General features: G+C 50.2%; 1 protein-coding gene across 2 annotated transcripts; it reads right to left on the bottom strand.

Annotated features, from left to right (window-relative positions):
• Positions 1-315: 315 nt before the first annotated feature.
• Positions 316-18,396, bottom strand: TRIM54 (tripartite motif containing 54). Of its 2 annotated transcripts, XM_036335057.1 has the most exons (9): positions 17,894-18,394; positions 4,778-4,950; positions 4,094-4,265; positions 2,490-2,585; positions 1,558-1,791; positions 1,268-1,290; positions 1,038-1,162; positions 825-908; positions 316-444 (listed from the first exon to the last, which is right to left on the bottom strand). In XM_036335057.1, the coding sequence occupies exons 1-9, from the start codon at positions 18,059-18,061 to the stop codon at positions 434-436; spliced, it is 1,086 nt and encodes a 361-aa protein (XP_036190950.1). In that variant the 5' UTR covers positions 18,062-18,394; the 3' UTR covers positions 316-433. The 2 variants fall into 2 exon arrangements, with proteins under 2 accessions (XP_036190950.1, XP_036190951.1); XM_036335058.1 differs by lacking the exon at positions 2,490-2,585 and having other exon boundaries at positions 17,894-18,396.
• Between the last annotated feature and the right edge of the window lie 750 nt (positions 18,397-19,146).

Here is a 19,146-nt window from a genome sequence, read left to right on the forward strand (position 1 = left end):
CTTTGGCCTCTGTTGTGGGGCGCGGGGAGCAGGGTGGGCGCCCACAGCGAAGCGAGGGAACTGCTGCCAGACGAGCACTTAGGAGAACGGTCCAGATCTCCATCGCCCCTAGAAGTCCCCCAGGAGCGCGTCCCTTCCCTCCACCGCACCCCCTACTCCTTGCCCGCGGCTGGGCTGGGGAATCTGTGCCTCCAATCAACGAGGTGCCCAATAGGGGTTCATTCACTCCCCCCACCCCCGCCCGCTGGTCCCAGATCCGGAGAAGGGGGGACAGGGAAGGTCGCCCCCGAAGCCAAGGCTGATGGGCAGAGAAAGGAGCTGCGGATCGGCCGCGTTAGCCTTTATTGAGCTTCCCCGGCGGCGGGTGCCAGCGGGCGCGCGTGGTCTCTGCGCAGATCCTCGAACCCGGAGCGCGGGGTCCCCACAGGGAGGCTCAGTGCAGGCCTGTCCCCGGGAAAGGACGCGCGGTGAGCGGGGGCTCCGAGGAACAAGGCGACCGGACCCCGGCTCACCCCTCTCCCAGCCCGGGGGTGTCTCACTTCCCCGCCCTCTGCCCTCCCCCAGCAGAGGGAGGGTCGGCGGGAAAGAAAGTGTCGGGGGGGACGTGGGAGAGGGCGGGGGGGGGGGGGGATCAATGGGGATGGAGATGACATTTCATTGAAAAAGAATAGAAAGTGTCCCTCCGCCCGGCGCCAGGGGCGCTCCCTCCTGCCGGGGGCGCGGCGGCCCCGAAAAGGCGCGGAGGCTACAGGCGGGTCCCGGCCCCGCAGGGCGGGCGACCGCGGGAGGAAGGGACAGCCCGCGGCCCCGCCGGCCGCCCTCACCTTCCGGCCGCTCCTCCTCGGGCCCTGCGCTGCCCTCTTCTCCGTCCAGCGCCACCTCCTCGTCCTCTTCCTCCCCGGCCGCGCCTGGGCCGGAGGAAGACCGTGAGGCGGTGTCCCCGAGGCTCGGGCCGCCGCCCAGCTCCCCCCCACCCCCACCCCCGGGTCGCGACAACCCCGCCCGCGGCCCGGCCCCTCCCCGCCCCTCGCCCTCACCCGGCTGGAAGTCGATGGTCCTCAGCATGTCGGCCACGTGCTCCACGCTCACGGAGAACTGCTCCATGCTCTCATAGCCCGGCTCCGGCCGCCCCGCCAGCTCCACCTTGGACATGGCCCCGACCCTGCAGCGGGGGCGCGCAGCGCTCAGCACCCTCCCCCCGCCCGCCCCCTTCCCACGGCAGCGAAGCCCCCACGCCCCTTCGCTCCCTCCCGCCCCGCCTACTCACTTATTGATCAGCTCCTTGGCCTGCTGTAAGGGAGGAAGGAGGGCGAGAGTAAGCCCGGGCCAACCGCTGGCCATGGCCCACTTCGAATGCCCACCGCAGTCCCGAAGGGTCTGCAGGCAGGGCGGACACATCCCCATTCCTAAGCACAAAGCGTTCTCAGAGGGGGTGACTGGCCCAAGGCCGGGGGCATGTAGGGGCCAGAGATCGGCCTTGAACCCGGGCCTTCGGGTGCCCCACCCCCCTCGCCCGCTCTAGCCACTGCGCAGCCTGTCAGCCACGCCGGGGCCCACCTGCAGGTAGAGCGCCATCTGTGGCTCCTCCATGGACTGGATGGCGGACTCCACGAGCTTGGAGGAGGCCTCCAGGTGGTCCCCGTACTGGCGGATGAGGCCCCGGACACGCTGCAGCTTCTGCTCCTGCTCGCGGGCCAGCGCCTGCAGCAGCTCGCCCTTCCGCTCCTCCAGCACCGCGCACAGGGTCTCGAACCTCTGGTTCAGCAGCTGCTTCTGCCTCCGGCTGTTGTCCTGAAAGACGGGAGTGGTGACCTCTGACTTCTCATGGCGGGGAGAGCGCCTGGCTACTGCCCCGCTGCTCCCCGCTTAGTGCAAAGCTCAGGGAGCCCAAAAGAAGAGTGACTTGTCAGTTACGCTCCAAATTAGTGGCAGAGGGAACGCCAGCCACGGGCTGCGGATGCCCAGATCTTTTCAGAAACAATAGCACAATATTTTTAGAGATACAACTGACACATAGTATCCTATAAGTTTCAGGTGTATAATGTAACGATTCCATATTTGTATATGTGGTGAAATGATCACCACAATGTGTCTAGTTAACATCTGTCATCATGCATACTTACACTTTCTTTTAATGTGATGAGAACTTTCAAATCTACTCTCAGCCAGTAACAATACTTTAGTCTCATGCGGGCTGTCTATGTCTCTGGGCCTGGTTTTTACTTGTTTATTTAGAACTAAATTATCACATGTAGTTCTCATAAAGATCCAATGAGGTAGGCGCCATAACAGTCTCATTATTACCATTTTACGTAGTCAAAAACAAACAAAACCAAAGCACAGAGAAGTTAAGTAACTGGACCAAAGTCACAGAGCTAGTGAGGGGCAGAGCTGAGATTCGTATCTGGTAGCCTGGCTAAGCTCATCCCATTACTTGTGATCCACCTCCAGGAGCCCAGAAAGTCTCCCTGCCTCCCACCCAGGCTCACCTCAATGGTTTGGCACACCTCCTCCATCTGTGTGATCACGGCTTGCACACGGTCATTGCCCGCCACCAGCATCGCGATGCCATCACTGAGCTCACTCTGCCACACACACAGGCCAGCACTTAGGGCTGGAGGACCTGGTCTAGCACTGTACCCCTCCCACTGTAGCCAGGGCTGCCTAGGAGAGAACTGCCCCCTCACCCCACCATTAGGGCACCTTCAGGGCAGCTATTCCAGAGACCGAGAGGGTGTGGAACCACCCAAGAAGTGTGGAAGCACACCGGATGGACTCTGGAAGGTTGAGAGGGGAAGTCCTCTACCACCAAGTGAGACATTCACCAAATACCCACCAAGGGCCAGGCACTGGGCTAGGTGCTTTATCTGTAGATTCATGCCTTCCATCGATTCTGAAAAATTCTTCGTGATTGTCTATTAGGATAACATTGCTTCTTCTCCATTCTCTTTTTTTTTTTATCATTGTGTGACTCTGATTAGATATGTGTTAGACCTTCTTACTCTCAACCTTCTCATCTCCCTGTGTTGCATTCTATGCTTTTTCCCCCAGCCCACTTTTCCTATTTACAAATTCTCTCTTCAGAGAGATCTCTCATTTAATTCATCCTTTGAATGTTTTATTTCAACAATTGTATTTTTATTTCTAAAAGCTCTATTTGGGTCTTGGTAAAGTCTGCATTTTTGATAGTCTAGTATTGCTTGGGTTTTGTTTTGTTTTTTGGTATTGCTTGTTTTTTAATCCCATCTTTTTTATAGCGTTTTATATGCAGTGCCTTTCTAGTCTTTAACAATTCCAATATCTGAATTTCTTGGAGGTATAAGTCTATAATGTTTGCTTCTGCTGATGTCAGTAATGGAGTACATTTCTTTGTGTATCAATTGTGAGCTAATCATTGTTGTTCTTAATCTAAGAAAGCCCAAGGGCTTAAACTGAGTTTTCGGTTTTTTTCTCCAGACAGAATTTGTATTTGCTTTTGCCAAAGCCAGGTGGTGAAACTGACCACTTCAATTCCTGGAATTCCAGTTTAACCTGGGGTTCTTTGGGGGTTTTCATTGCAGGTCCCCATCTTCTAGGTGTTTGGGGCATAGTCTCATCTTTCTAGCTCAGTAATACTGCCAGCATGTGCCCTCTGGGAAATCCTGCCTTTTCTGTGCTCACCATTCAGAGTTCTGTTCTCAGTTCACTCCACCTTCCTCCGCGGCCCCCCCCCCGCCCCCCCGCACCCGCCGCCCTGCCCCAACCCCCACTTGGAGATTTCCTTTACTTCCTATGTGCCTACCAATATAATATTAAATTGGATTTTATGTGGAACCTAGTTGTGTGATGGTGAGAGGGCCTTGGGAGTATCTAGTCCACCATACTGAAGTCTCTGCTTACATCCATTATCCTATTTTATCCAGAAATAACTCTCAGAAGTAGGCATTTTCCTCCCCAGTTTACAAGCGAGGAAAGTGAGTGCCCCAGAGGTCAAGTGACGCACCCAAGGCCATCCATAGAGCTGGGACTTTAAAACCAATTGGAGTAAGAGGCTGGAGTTAGAGGCCCGGATTATGCCCTCACCCCGCATGCCTGCTCCCCTGCTGCTCGATACCTTCTGGCGTTTGTAAATGGTGGGCAGTGGGGCCACCTCACAGTCCTTGTGCGCGCCAAAGACCTTGCAGAGAGAGCAGGTGGGCACCTCACAGCTCAGGCAGTAGATATTGATCTTCTCCTCTTCGTGCTCCTCACACATAAGGTGCTGCTCAGCCTTGGAGTGCAGTGGCCTGGGGGCAGTGGGCAGGGTGGCAGGAGGGTCAGGGGCCAGGCCGGGAGGGGGGCGGGTGAGGACTGAGCGTGTGAGGCCCCATGAACACCTTTCCTTCAGTCTCTACCAACCATCACCACCTTTTCTGCCCCTGCAGCTTGGGCTGTGGCTGTGCTCTTCATCTGAGGAACAGAAGATGCTAAGGGGTAGAGGAGGCTTAGATCCAAGAATAGACTCCATTCCAGAAGGCAGAGAGGTCCCACAGGGCAGGAAGTAATGGAGGGTTGGCAAGGATCCACTAGTGGACTGCCAGCCCTTCCCAGGTGGAGAGGGAAGGCGAAGCAGTGACCAGGAATCAGAGACCACCCCAGCGGAGTGACCTGGGACAAGTCCTTCCCCTTCTCTGCTCCCCTCTCAACTCTAAACTGAAGGGGCAGGTCGATTTGGTGTCTCTCCCTTCAACCCCAATGGGTTCCCAGGCTGTGCCCCAGGCCCTGCCCTCTAGAGAGACAGGAGGCCCTGACAGCTCACCGGGAAGACTCCTGCTTGTAAATGTCGATGATGTTCTCCACGAGCAGGTTTCGTTGCAGGCCGTAGACACCATGTCGGTCCAGGACAACCTCATGCCTGCAAGATGGGCAGCGGAAACGGCCTCCCGAAGACACGGTGGTGGAGCCCCGGGATTGCCACAGAGGGTTCGAGGCCTGTGGAGGCAGGAAGTGTGAGAGGACAGGCGCCATGAGGCCTGAGGGAACTGGGAGGCAGGGGGAAGGTGTAGGGGGCTGGAGAGGATGGCATCAGCTCTTTTCTATGGCTGGGCCCTCCTCTGAGAGCAGCTCAGGGTGGGTGGCCATTCAGATGTTGTTTCCCACCTTTATTTTATTACCCAGCCCACCTCGGTGAGTGTCCCTGCATCCAGAGCCTGGCTTCGGCCAAGGCCTAGTCAGAATGGGATCTCCCCAGAGGCGCCCGGCTTGGAGTTGTGAGGTGACATTGACCTTGGCAGGGAGGCTCGGGCAGGAAATGGACTTGAGGTGATGCTGGCAATGTGCTCCAGCCTGGGCTCTCCTGGGCCACATCTGGGGGAGATGTCCTGCAGCTCCGGGCAGGGGTTCAAGCAGAGACAAGTGCTGGGGAATTCTGGGAAATCGCTCCAGGGACTGGGAACCAGGAGTCCTGGGCTGTTTTGCTGCCCTTGACACTGTTCTACTATGTACATTCGGACAATATGCCCCAGGCCACAGACGACTGGCTCAGAATTGAGGAGGTGATGGCCTGACCCAAGCTGGACAAATCAAACCTTCTCTCCAGGTGCTTGGAATTGAGACATAGAGCCTGAGGTGGCTAGACCATGTGCGGCCTTGGAACGGAAAAGACCTGTGGTGTTGGGCTGCGAGTTGACGTTGTGGCCACCCAAAATCTTGTGCAAGTAGAAATAGAAAGTGTGAGGGCTCAGAAACTATTAACAGAGAAGGCTGGTCTGTAGAGAAGAAAAGAGTCAATCTGTAGAGAGCAGCAGAGATGAAACCCTGGTAGAGACTGCTTGCTGTACCTCGAGATTCACCTCTTCTTAAATAACAGAGCCCCTGAGATTTTGGCAAGACACCCGGAATAAAGAACACATGTCTGCCCAGCTGGTGTGGCTCAGTGGCTGAGCATCGACCTAGGAACCAGGAGGTCACGGTTCAGTTCCTGATCAGGGCACATGCCCGGGTTGTGGCTCAATCCCCAATAGGGAACATGCAGCAGGCGGCCAATCAGTAATTCTCTCTCTTCGTTGGTGTTTTTATCTTTCCCTCTTCCTTCCTCTCTGAAATCAATTTTAAAAAAGGACATGTGTCCAAGCCTCCCTTCCAGCTGGGTGTGGCCAAGAGACTGTGTTCTGGCCAATGGGGTGTAGATAGAAGTGTTTTGTGCCATTTCTAGGGAGTATGCAGGTCCTTGAGTAACACTGATGAGATGTCACAGGGCCTTAACTCTTGTTCATATCCATAAGCCTATCATAAAATTGGTTTCGGTACCTGTTATTTCATTTAAAGTTTCGGAACCTATGCACCACGTTAAGTGAAGAGTTAGCGTATCTTTGATGGGAGAGGCATGCCCTATTCCCCCTTCCTCCTTCCTCTGATTGAAATGAAGGTAGAATGGCTCAAGTTGAAGCAGCGTCTTGAGCTACGAGGTAGCCACATGTTGAGAACAGCACCAAGACAAAAGGAGTGTCTCTGATGAGGCAGTCCGGGACTGCCTACCCATACCTTCACTTGAGAGAAAAAACTAATTTTTACCTTCTTGAAATGATTGTTATTTTGGGTTTTCTGTTACAGCAGAATCTAATCCTATCAGTTGGAAAACCACACATGCCTAGAGGGTAATAGAGAGACTAGTCGCCTGTGACTTGGTGCACTCCCTGCAATTGGCTTCTGTCAGATTCTCCAAATCCTAAGGTCCCGTAGGCGTGAGCAGCAGCCGCCTGTGACGCCTAGAGGGCACCCAAGTCCAGAGTCCTGGTGGGTCAGTCCTCTGGTAGCAAGAGATGTAGGCCAGGTCGGAAATGTGGCCCTGTGGCCACGTGGGCAGCCTGTCTTGGGGAGAGTGACTGGCATGTTACAAAGATCACGTTTTGGGGGGATTTCTTGAGCATTATAAGAAGCGAATGATCATAAAATTGGAACAAATTAGTTTGAGATTATCCAAGGCTGCGTTTGTCTTTCTCAGTGACTAGATTATATGAATATTGTTTAGTTTAGTTTAGTTTAGTTTAGTTTAGTTTAGTTTAGTTTAGTTTAGTTTAGTTGTGGGTTAAAGTTTAAAATCGCTGGGCTTTTGTTTGTTTTAATATTTAGAGCCCAAGTGAGTAAGGAGGACTCTAAGCCTGCAGGCTCCTGCAGGGACCTTACTTCACTTTGTGGATGAAAAGGGGTTCGATGGCAAGGGTGACCTGATCATAAATTTCTAACTGGGCAGGTCATGGGGGGGTAGTCATGCCCCAGGCATATAACTGTTATAGTAAAAGGCTTATCTTTGCCTTAAACAAGCCCTGTCCATTGTTCTTGTGCATCTAGGTTAACATACCTTTCAAGCTGAGAGAGAGAGAGAGAGAGAGAGAGAGAGCGAGAGAGAGAGAGAGAGAGAACACTCATAATCTTAACTATCCTGTAATCCAAATCCTACCTTGCCTTTTCCACCTCCATGTAATCTTCCATATGTTCCTTCCTTAATTTTATTATTATTTTAAAATACATTTTTATTGATTTCAGAGAGGAAGGGAGAGGAGAGAGACCTAGAAACATCAATGATGAGAGAGAATCATTGATGGGCTGCCTCCTGCATGCTCCCTACTGGGGACTGACCCAGCAACCCAGGCATGTGCCCTCGATCGGAATTGAACCCAGGACCCTCCGGCCTGCAGTTTGACATTCTATCCACTGAGCCAAACCGGCTAGGGCTCCCTCCTTAATTTTAAATGAAGCTGCAAAAATGTTATTCTCTGGAGTATTTGAGATCTTGCTCCCTGGCATATGTCATCAGTTTGGCTCAAATAAACTCTTAAAAATTCTCTACAGATTTCAATGTTTCTTACGTCAACACTTTGATTAGCTGGTGGGGAGCCGATAAAGATGTTTAGGAAATGTCTGATGGTAAAAAAAGAAAAAAAGAAAAAAGTCATATCCTAAAGCGTTGGCCCAGAGCAAAGGCAAACTCATAGGTACCCTCTCTCCGCCACCTCCCTCCCTCACTGTACCCTTCCTCTGTACTCATTATTCAACATTCAACACATGTTTTGAGGGTCGACTAAGTATCAAGCACTGTGCTGTGGGCTTTCCAGACATTTTTTAATTTAATCCTCAAGACTTCCTTGTACAGATGGTGGCGATGAACATGTACCCCCTAGCTTAGACCACAAGGATTATAATGTAGGGGCTAACATCTATTGAACACTTCCTCTATGCCAGGCTTTGCTCTAAGTCCTTTTATTTGTATTAACTCATTTAATCCTCATGTCAACCCTATGAAGTATGTTCCACTCTTAGCCCCATTTTAAAGATGGGAAATTGTAGCCCAGACAAGTTAAATAAATTGCACAGGGCCACCGGCTGATAGGTGGCAGAGCCAATATTTGAACTCAGGGCACTCTGACTCCAGAGTCCATCCTAATCATCAATACACCACACTTTCAATTCCAACATTGGTCTCTATGAGTTTCAGGTAAAACAGATTTTAGTAAAGGTCATGGAGGCCAAACACCAACCTTTCGCCAACGACAGAAACAACAGCCTAAAATTCAGCTGCAGCCTGAAGTTATCTGAGCAGAGATAAGCAAATGATGACCCGTCAGATCAAAACCTCCGTGCTGTGGAACATGGTAAGGGCCCAGCTTGCAACCAGAATGACCTGCTTGTCTGTGAAAAGGAGAGGCAATAGCTCAGATCTCAGGGAGACCTCCTTCCATGGATCTACGCATGCCCCCAAGGAGAATAATTCATCAGGTTCGGTGTGAAAAATGTTCTGATGCAGCATAACTGCATCGAGACACTCAACTGTCTACTGATCCCAGTTATGCCCCTCTATGCACCAGAGACGCCAAGGACTCAGCAGCGATTGCAAACCAATGATAACCCCCAGCTAGCCGGTTTACCGTTCAGAGAACCGTGGAAGAAAGCCAAGGCAAATGGAAGGTTAAGTATAGAATTCACTTTCAGCATCAGATAAAACTACCCCTATTCAAAGAGGAGTGATAAGCCGAAGGGACCTAACAGGAGATGCAAGCCAAGATAGTGCAAAAAGAATAGGAAAAAGAAAGCATGACGAGCAAAGGACAGACGAAGAATACACTTTGGAAGAAGAATTGCTCCAAGAAATAGTACAATTTCAACATAACATTTTGAAGGAAATAAAGAAAACAGCCCCTTTGATTAAAGAAGAGATATAAGTGATCGGAGTCGGAGAAGAACAGTGAGCTGGCAGAATTTAGGAAATAAATCGAGTAAAATATATAGCAACGTAGAAACAAAATGCACATTTGACACAGAAGGAACTGGAATCTATGATACTGATCCAAGTCACATAGATTGTATAAAATAACAGAGACAGAGTAATCAGGACTACATGGTACAATACAGATCGGCCTGGAAGACATTTTATGCTAGATGAAGCGTCCGGCACCAAAGGACAAATACTGTATGATCCCCCTTCTGTGAGGGCCTGGGAGAGTCAGATGCGGAAAGATGAACAGCAGAGTGGCGCTTGCCAGCGGCTGGGGGGGGGCGGAGAGAGATTGTTTAATGGGAACAGAGTCTCAGTTTGGGGAAGTGAAAAAGTTCTGGAGATGGATAGTGGTGATGTTTGTGAACAATGTGAATATTCCTCTATTTTTTTAATCCTCACCTGAGGATATTTTTCCATTGATTTTTAGAGAGAGTGGGAGGGAGGGGGAGAGACAGAGAGAAACATCGATATGAGAGAGACACATCGATTGGTTGCCTTCCACTTGTCCCCTGGTGGTGTGTGTGTGTGTGTGTGTGTGATGTGGGTGGTGTGTGTGTGTGTGAACGGGGGTGGAGTGTGTGTGTGTGGGGGGAGGGAACCCACAACCCCAACCCAGGTACATGCCCTGGACCAGGAATCAAACCCGAGACCTTTCCGTGTACATTTGGTGCTCTAACCACTGAACACACTGGCCAGGGCCCTTCTTTAATTTTTATTTTATTTTTAACTTTATAATTTCCAAATTTTGTACAAGCACTTCAGGTTTTGGAGAAGAACAACCCTTTACTTTTTAAAAATGCAATGATCAGGGCTAATGTGAGAGAAAAGGGGGCGCTAAAGTGCCATAAGAACCAACAAGAGAAAACGCAACTTAGTAAAGAACTGTTAGTTCAGGGCGGGATGTCTAAGAAGACACCATTTGAAGGCCGGGTAGACAGGTAACAGGAGATGGTCGTTAGGAAAGAGTTTCAGGAGACCAGAGAGCCTATAGGAGGTTAGTTACAAACAGGGACGGGAGAGGGGCTACAGCACAGCTCGGCTGGGAAGCAAGGGCCACAGTCAGTGTGAGTCCCTGCCTGCCCCGAGAGGGTGGCAGCAATCAAGGAAGACTTGGGGGGGGGGGGGGGAGTCAGTAGGACGGGCCAATCCCTTGGGTGTGGGTGGGCTGTGGGGAGAGGAGGGAGTCGCAGACAGTTCTGGCATTCCAAGCCTGGATGCTTAGGTACTTAACCTGGGACAACGGCCCCCAAAAGACCCATGGCTAGAACTCAAGTGGTCAGCGAATCAGATGGAAAAATAAAATTGCATCTATATTCACTGACCTCTAGCAGAACCTGGGCACTTTCCTCAATTATGAAGGCAGGCGGCAAACCCCAGCAGTTGTAGTATTTTAGCAGTAGAAACCATGGGTATTGTCATATCACATTACAGGTGTTGATCAAGTCTCCAAAAATAATTTACGCTCATCACTACTTCCAAACTAAGTAGCTATTAGGCTCACTGCTCGATCTCATTATTTAATGTGTTAATCAAAAAGCACACGTATTCCCCTATAAAACATGTTCTAGTTATTTTGGTATTTATTCCAGTGTTTTTCAAGCTTTTTTTTTTTCATTACTGTCCCTTCCAGAAGCCTTTGTAGACAATTCCCCCCTCCCCCACCCTCCGTCACTAACTCCTCTCCTTTACATTTTAATATCACAAATCTGAAAAACTCAAAAATTTATAGAAGCAAAGAGTGGAAAGGTGGTTGCCAGGAGGTGAGGGTGGAGAAATGAGGAGACGTTGGTCAAAAGGTAATCATTTCAGTTATAAGGTGAATACATTCTGGAGATCTGATGTACAGAATGGTGACTACAGTTAATAATACTATATTGTATACTTGGCATTTGCTGAGAACACACACACACACACACACACACACACACATACACACACCGTACCTATGTGAGGTGATGGGTAGGTTAACTAGCTTGATTGTGGTAATCATTTCACAATGTATACATATATCAAATTATCACAGGGCACACCTTAAATAGATATACTTTTTGTCCATTTGTACCTTGCTAAAGCTGGGGGGGAGATCTTCTATGAAAGCATAAATAAATAAATAAAAAATTAAAAGTAAAATCACAATAAAAAAAATTTCAGTACCACAGAGGCACTTGGAGCAACATCGCCCCCATTGAGAATGTGTGAGAACGCATGCTGAGTTCTAACAGTTGGTTTTCTTTCTAATCATATGCATTATATTTTATGCATTTAAAAGACGCTGTTATTTTTTCAAAACCACACACACCTTGTCTTTAAAAAGGGTCCCTAACAAAAAAAATTAGCAACAACAACAAAAAAGCATCTCTAGGCTTCACAAACTGACCAAGGAGTCCCTGGTACTAAAAGAGATTACTGTCCTGGCCGGTTTGGCTCAGTGGATAGAGCGTCGGCCTGTGGACTGAGGGGTCCCAGGTTCCATTCCGGTCAAGGGCATGTACCTGGGTTGCGGGCACATCCCCAGTGGGGGGCGTGCAGGAGGCAGCTGATCGATGTTTCTCTCTCCTCGATGTTTCTAACTTTCTATCCCTCTCCCTTCCTCTCTGTAAAGAAATAAATGGCATATATTTTTTAAAAAATGAAAGAGATTACTTCCTGCCCTGAGAGTAAGCCCCTGGATGGCCTCATCACAAATAGGAATTTTGTACCGTGAGGTTTACATGGCGACCTCCGTAATAGATTTCCATAGCTGGTCGTCTCACATTGGGCTAAAGAGCTGTCAGCTAATATCCAGTTAGCAAAATCCGACTTTTTGCTTCTGTTTATGTTTCTATTTCAAGATTAAGAAATAATTGATGGGTTCTGTTGTACACATAAATGTCTTTGTTCTTTCCTTTCATCGTACATTCTAAGATAGTGTAAACAAGAGAGCCAGCGCCAAAGGAAAATTTCAGTGCCAATGAGGTGATGTATAAAGGAAATTCTATCTCTCCAGGAAGCAGAACACCCAGATTTATGTCCCTACGCTGTCCCTTTGTTTCTGTGACTGTAACCTATTTCCTGTGTTCTCCCCATAAAATGGCAATAACACCCATTCCACCTAACTCAGAATCACGCATGTGATTATAAAGCACTGCTCTAGACCTTAGCAATATATGACCACACAGAACCACAGGGCATGAAATAAATGCTCTTCCTTCACCGTGAATAAATGGAATGGAATGGAATAAAACAAATAAGTGGAATGTAGTCCTAGGCGATATTCAAGGCTTCTCTGTCGCATGCGCGCCGTGAGTTGTCATTCTTTTAGACTCTACGGTGCCTTCGATTTCCTTGGCAACATTTCACAGCATCAAACAGAAATGTTCCGTCTAGGCCAGCAGTTCTCAACCTGTGGGTCGCGACCCCTTTGGCGGTCGAGCGACCCTTTCCCAGGGGTCGCCTGAGACCATCCTGCAGATCAGATATTTACATGATGATTCATAACAGCAGCAACATGACAGTGATGAAGCAGCAACGAAAATAATTTTATGGTTGGGTCACAACATGAGGAACTGTATTTAAAGGGCCAGAAGGTTGAGAACCACCATTCTAGAAAGATGCTTTGTGAATGCAGTTACTCTAGCAAGTCTATACTTATGTCAGAATGTTCTCCTTCCTTCCAGCTACTCAGAGTGATGCTGATTTGGGATACTGGCCCACCACGCGAGGTGGGGAGGGGGGCACGTTGGAGGTGTTGGAGCCATTCGCCCCCGGTGACTAATAGTGGGCCAGGCTGGTCCTCTGAGTCCGCCCTGGAGCACGCGGGAGAAACCAGGCATTTGGAGACAAGCCGAAGAGCCTGAGGAGAACGCAGGTGCTGACAAACGCCAAGTTGTGGGTGGGAGAGGGATCGGAGTGCAGGGCTGGCTCTGCCTGACGGAGCCCAGCAAAGAGCCCAGCGCCGGGTTCTGCGAAGGGAGGCTGGCTGAACGGAAGAGGGGCAGGCAGAGGAGGGCCTCAAGGTAAGACACTAGCAATGGAAGGGGAAGGTCTTCAAAATGAAACCCATCATAATTCTTGAACTTGGAAAATCCAATTGTTAGACTTACAAGGATGTTAAGGATCAGTTTAATCATCCTTTTCATCTCTTTCATGTGCGTGCGTCAGAGGCTTGAAGGGGTGAAAGAGCCAGGTGTACCTCACAGGGCAAGTTAAGGAACTGGTTTGAGGAGATCCCAGGAATGCTACGCTACCTTCCAGTCTAGGTTTTTGTTTCCCTAAATCAACTTTCTTCTCTAAAGGCAGTAAGATCTTTAACCCTGCTTCAAGGTCAGTGCAACTCACAAAATGTCAACAAAACGATTTCTCCCAGCGGAGAGGGGCCCAGGGCTGGGCTGGAGCCCTCAGGAGCAGGTGGAAGTGGTCGAGGAGGCTGGCTGTGTAGGGTTTCACTGCAGGCCTGTGCCTGAGAACAACAGGTCTTAACAATTAACCCATAAAGAACTGGCATTCGGGGAGGAGTGACAAAACACGGAGGTCATCTCTCTCCCTGACCGCCCTGTATGAGAGAAGGAGGCTCCTGTCTTGCTATTCCCATCGCGGTACATCTCTCCCTAGATGGCCGTCCTCCAGAAAAGCTGTTCTTGAACCATCTTCTCACAAGGCCTTCTGGCTGTCTGTTCAGTTACAACAGGTTGCAGCTCATAAACAAGTGCCCACAGCGAAGAGGGGGCAGGAATAAAAATAAACGGAAGGCTGGTTTTAAACTAGTTCAGGAGCGAACCGACTTTACAATCAGAAACGCAGGGGAAGATGTTTGTGTCAAACGCCCACACCGACAGCTTTCTTCTAGTCAAAATGCTGGGTAGCTGAGTGGGTACAGGGTGGGGAGAGAGGAAGGGAGAAATCAAAGGGGGCTGATAGGGTGTTTTGGTGTTTTATGATGTTTAAACTGAGAGAGAGAGAGATATTACAGCTCTAATGAAAACGAGTTAAACCATGATGAAACTATGTAAAAATATGGGTCAAGAGCTTGACAGTAATATGCAAACATGAAAATAATGGTGTTGGGGAGGTAGGATTATGGGTGATTTCCTCCCAGACCCTCAATACTATCGCACATTTTCAATGAAACTTTTAACTTTTCAAATATTTTTTCCTGGCTTTAGTTTTACCTGCTGTTAGAAAATCACAATTCTCTAAAATTCCTGTTTGTTGTCCATCACAGCAGTTTTTAGAACAGCAAAACACTGAACACCATCTAAACGTTTTAGAGGACTGATTAAATACAGGGTGTCCCCAAAAATGTATATACACTTTGAATAATTATTAATTTCAATGGGTTAAATCTGATGCTTCTTTCATTAGAAGCATCAATTGAGCTATCAACTGTTAAGTGAATATACATTATACATATATTTTTTTTATTGATTTCAGAGAGAAAGGGAGAGATAGAAACATCAATGATGAGAAGGAATCATTTATTGGCTAACTACTGCATGCCCCGTACTGGGGATTGAGCTCGCAACCCGGGCATGTGCCCCTGACCAGAATCAAACCTTGGACTCTTCAGTCCACAGGCTGATGCTCTATTCACTGAGCCAAACCTGCCAGGGCTGAATATACATTTTTGAGGACACCTTGTAGACTGTGGTCCAGTCATAATAATGGAACATCATACAGCCATTTGAAAAGGAGGGGGAGCCCTAACCGGTTTGGCTCAGTGGATAGAGTGTCGGCCTGCAGACTGAAGGGTCCCAGGTTCGATTCCGGTCAAGGGCATGTACCTTGGTTGCGGGCACATCCCCAGTGGGGAGTGTGCAGGAGGCAGCTGGTCGATGTTTCTGTCTCATCGATGTTTCTAACTCTCTATCCCTCTCCCTTCCTCTCTGAAAAAAAAAAAAAAAAAAAAAAAAAAAAAAGAAAGAAAGAAAGAAAGAAAAGGAGGGGGGAAAAGGAAAACATGAATCTGAATGTGTGGATATGGAACAACTGCCAGAAAAAGTGCACAAAGGCAGGTGTAAGACAATGAGTCTAGTTTAAATATATGTATACTAGAGGCCCAGTGCACAAAATTCGTGCACTGGTGGGGTCCCTCCGCCTGGCCGGTGATTGGTGCTGATCAGGGCTATCTCGCCCAGTTCCAATTGGGGCTGATTGGGGCTGGTGGCTGGGGAGGGACCATGGGAGCGCTCTGTGGGAGGGCTCCAGGGTGTGTCTGGCCCTGCCTTGCCCAATTCCAATCAGCTGGACCCCAGCAGCAAGCTAACCTACTGGTTGGAGCATCTGCCCCCTGGTGGTCAGTGAACATCGTAGCGACCAGTTGGTCAACAGCTTGGTCGGACACTTAGCATATTAGGCTTTTATATATATAGACACACACACACACACACTTGTGCCTATCCATGGAAATTTTCTGGAAGACCATCAAGAACTCTGGTAATGGCTACCTCCATCTGGAGTAGGGACCACTAAGGTGGAGATTCACTTTTCATGATGTAAACTTCCATACTGTTTAAAAAATGTGTGAGTGTGTGTGTGTGTGTGTGTAATATAATATACTTGTATTATTTTTATAAGTTCTATTAACTTTCTAGGCAATGTTCTAAGGGTATTTTTCCTAAGTGGCTTGAAGCTAGAGAAATCAGAAGTCCTATTCTTGTCCCTATACTTAGAAAACAGACAATCTGATTATGCCTAGAGTTGTCAAAATGTGGAGGCAATGTGTGAAGAAACTAAATATGCTCATCTTTCAGAGGGAGATCTACTGAGAAGAACATGCATAAGTGCAGCCGAAGAACTGGGTCAGCCTCCCACCAGGCCGGCCCAAATAAAGCAGCGAGAAACAAGCTGCTCAGTCTCCTCTGCCTGGAGGCCCAGGCGGCTCTGCACTTGAAAAGATCCACAGAACCACCCGAAGCCCTAAGCACCACATCATCCCCCAAGTACCCTGCACCGGGTTGGGCCCAAAGCATCCCCAGGAGTCTCGGGGCCCAGGCCAGTACTCCAGAGCTTCAAGGAATCAAAGCAGGTAAGCCCGGATGCAGAGGCCTGCCTTGAACAGGGAGCCATGCAAACATCTCCTGGCCTCCTGTGCCTGCGTCCCTCTGCCTGAGGATACTACGCGCATCGCTTTAATAGTCGTACCACTTTTTATAGACAACATTCGCTTCACTTTCCAAACTCCCAGTTGCTTCCCCATATTTCAGGCTCTCATGAAAGGATGTTTCCTTCTAAATTCATGAGAAGGGAAGGCAAAATCTTCTGGGCATTCTGTCCTAGACATCTCAATCTGAAGGATGTTCAGAGACTTCCCCAGACCAAGGGAAAGACCTAGGTGGGCAAGGTAGAGCCTCTCGTATGTGACTTGGCGCCCGGGGTAGGGAGGCCTAACCGTCAGTCTAGGCCCCCCGAGAGGGAACATCACTGGCTCTGAGATCCTCTGGAGCCAATAGCCTCATAGAGGAATAGGAGATGGGCATGGGGCTCGATGGGAAGATGGCAGGAAAGGCTATGGGGCTGGGCATCAGTGAAGATGGCAGACAACCGACAAAGGGTGGGTCCCAGGCCCCAGCTGAGGACGGCCTGGCTTAGGGAGCCCGTTACTTCCCCTCCAAACATGCTGCCCTGAAGAGCTTAAAAGGGAAGCATTTTCTTGGTTAAGTTCAAAATCACTGTTCAACACACTTCCTCATAATTTCTGGTACCGATGAAGAATGTGTGTTCATGAGGTCCCTTGTCACTGCCATGCATACTAAGCAGGCCAGCTCTGTCTATTCAGAGTTTTCACTTCATTAGCAAGAGGGGTGTGTGTGTGTGTGTGTGTGTGTGTGTGTCCCCTTCCCCTCACTCTTCCTGAACTTTGCCCCATTTTGTGGATGACCGAACCTATACCAGTGACACAGGGCAAGAAAGAAAGCCCATTTATAAACCATCCTGGTATATGCTGCTCTTCTTTTTGAACCGGCAGCTAAAACGATATCTGTGGATCTGATTAGGTCTGCTTTGCCCCGTGACCACACATAAACCCAAACTGGTTGCATTTCTGGGAAGTAAAATTTGTTCTCCGCCTTCTCTCTAAGGCACCTCAATCCTTTGTGACCAGCAGGCTCCTTGATGACTAGTCAGGAGTGGGGCCCAGGCCTGACTCTATCAAGTGGGGAGAATTCCCAGACCCCCCCACTGTCTAATTCTGCCTCCCACACATGGATGCACTGATCTCTGCGGTAGTTTCCCTGTCATCATGGCCTTTCTCACGGGGTTTATTTTGTAATATTTCATGATCTCAATGCTGTTTTCTCCAGGTTGTCCATAATGTTCTCGAAATCTGAAACTCCAAACTGGAATGCAGAGTCCAGTACAGACTCACGCAGCCTGGGGCAGGACCACCTCCCTCCTACTTCCTACGGGGTCTTCTTTCCTCTGTAGATACCACCGTCCCAGCTGCTGTCCAAGCACAGGCCGACCTCGCAGCCTGCAGAGCAGCTGCTGACTCATGCTTACTCTGGGGTCTCCTAGAACCCCGGCTCTTCTTCCCTTCAGCCAGGACAGCCCCACCTTTCCGGTCCCATTGAGAACTCTGCCCATCACCTGCGGGGGGAGTAGGGGGAAGTGGGGGCGGGGGGCTCAGCTCTGATGAGAAGTCTCCCACTAGTCCGCCTTCACCTGGCCCCTCCCCCCCGGGCCCACCTGGAAGACGTCGTTGGCGCACTTGCGGCACAGGTTGTGCTGGCAGGGCAGGATCACCACCGGCTTGGAGAACATCTCCAGGCAGATGGGGCAGATGAGCTGCTTCTCCAGGTTGTCCATGCTGTGTGCATCCCCTAGCAGCGGCTTGAAACCCACTGCGAAGTTCATCCCCTCAGTGATGGTGCCCACCTCGGCCTTGGCCCGGACCTGGCCTTGCCTCGCTGCCTTGGACCCCTCCTCCCTCCCTCAGTCTGCGGATTCTTCTGCTGCCTCTGAGGCTCACTCTGGAACTAGCTCTGCTCTCTCCCGTCCCTTCCTCTGACGATATGCTGCGTCCTTAGCTGTTTCAGACACGTCTCCTCTCTCCTCTTTGCCCTGTGCCGCAGCCACGCGCAGGCAGCTTTCTCTCGCCCTCACTTACTCCCCGAGCAATTGCCCCTGGAAATTTCTCCTTTTCTTCCCCAAACGACTCCTGTTCGCTCTACAGGCAGCACTGTTTGTCCCTCACTCCCCAGAGAGCAGATTAACGTTAAGGTGGGGGTGGGGAGCAAGGGGCCTCTGTGTGACATTCCAGCTCCCAATTTAGCTCCTGTAAGGCGAGCCACAGCTGTCACCGAACGAACGAGTGACCCTGACTCACTCAGGAATGGGTGACTCTTGGGCAAGAGCAGGGGTGAGCGGCACCGCTTCTGGGGAAAGGTGGGCCGGCAAAGGTACCGAGCGCGCACTTGCTCTCACTCAGAAGCCCCCGCGAGCCCCTGGGCCCCGCTCAGCTCCGGCTTGGGCCCTGCTTCCGGGCAGTGCCGGGCAGTGCCGGGCATGACAGCGTAAGTGGGCCTGCTGGAGAGGGACCACCCATGGCTCAGGGAGGGAGGGCGGGCTGATCTTGGTAGACCGACTACAGCCAGTGAGAATGTGTCTCCCCAGCTTAGCCAGCAACCCCGGCCTGCTTCCTCTGAGCCCCACGACTCACAACAGCAGCACCTGAGACCAGACAGGCTCTGGTCCAACACTTCTGGTCCACGCTGTAGTTGTTTTCTAATCCTTGCCCGAGGATATTTTCCCTCCATTGATTTTTAGAGAGAGTGGAAGGGAAGGGGAGAGACAGAGAGAAACATTGATGTGAGGGAGACCCATCGACTGGTTGCCTCGCGCACACGCCCTGACCGGGGCCAGGGATGGAGCCTGCAACTGAGGTTCGTGCGCCCGACCGACCGGAATCAGACCCGGGATCCTTCAGACCATGGGCCGAG

Source organism: Myotis myotis, unplaced genomic scaffold, assembly GCF_014108235.1.
Source record: "Myotis myotis isolate mMyoMyo1 unplaced genomic scaffold, mMyoMyo1.p scaffold_m19_p_14, whole genome shotgun sequence".
Classification (NCBI taxonomy): domain Eukaryota; kingdom Metazoa; phylum Chordata; class Mammalia; order Chiroptera; family Vespertilionidae; genus Myotis; species Myotis myotis.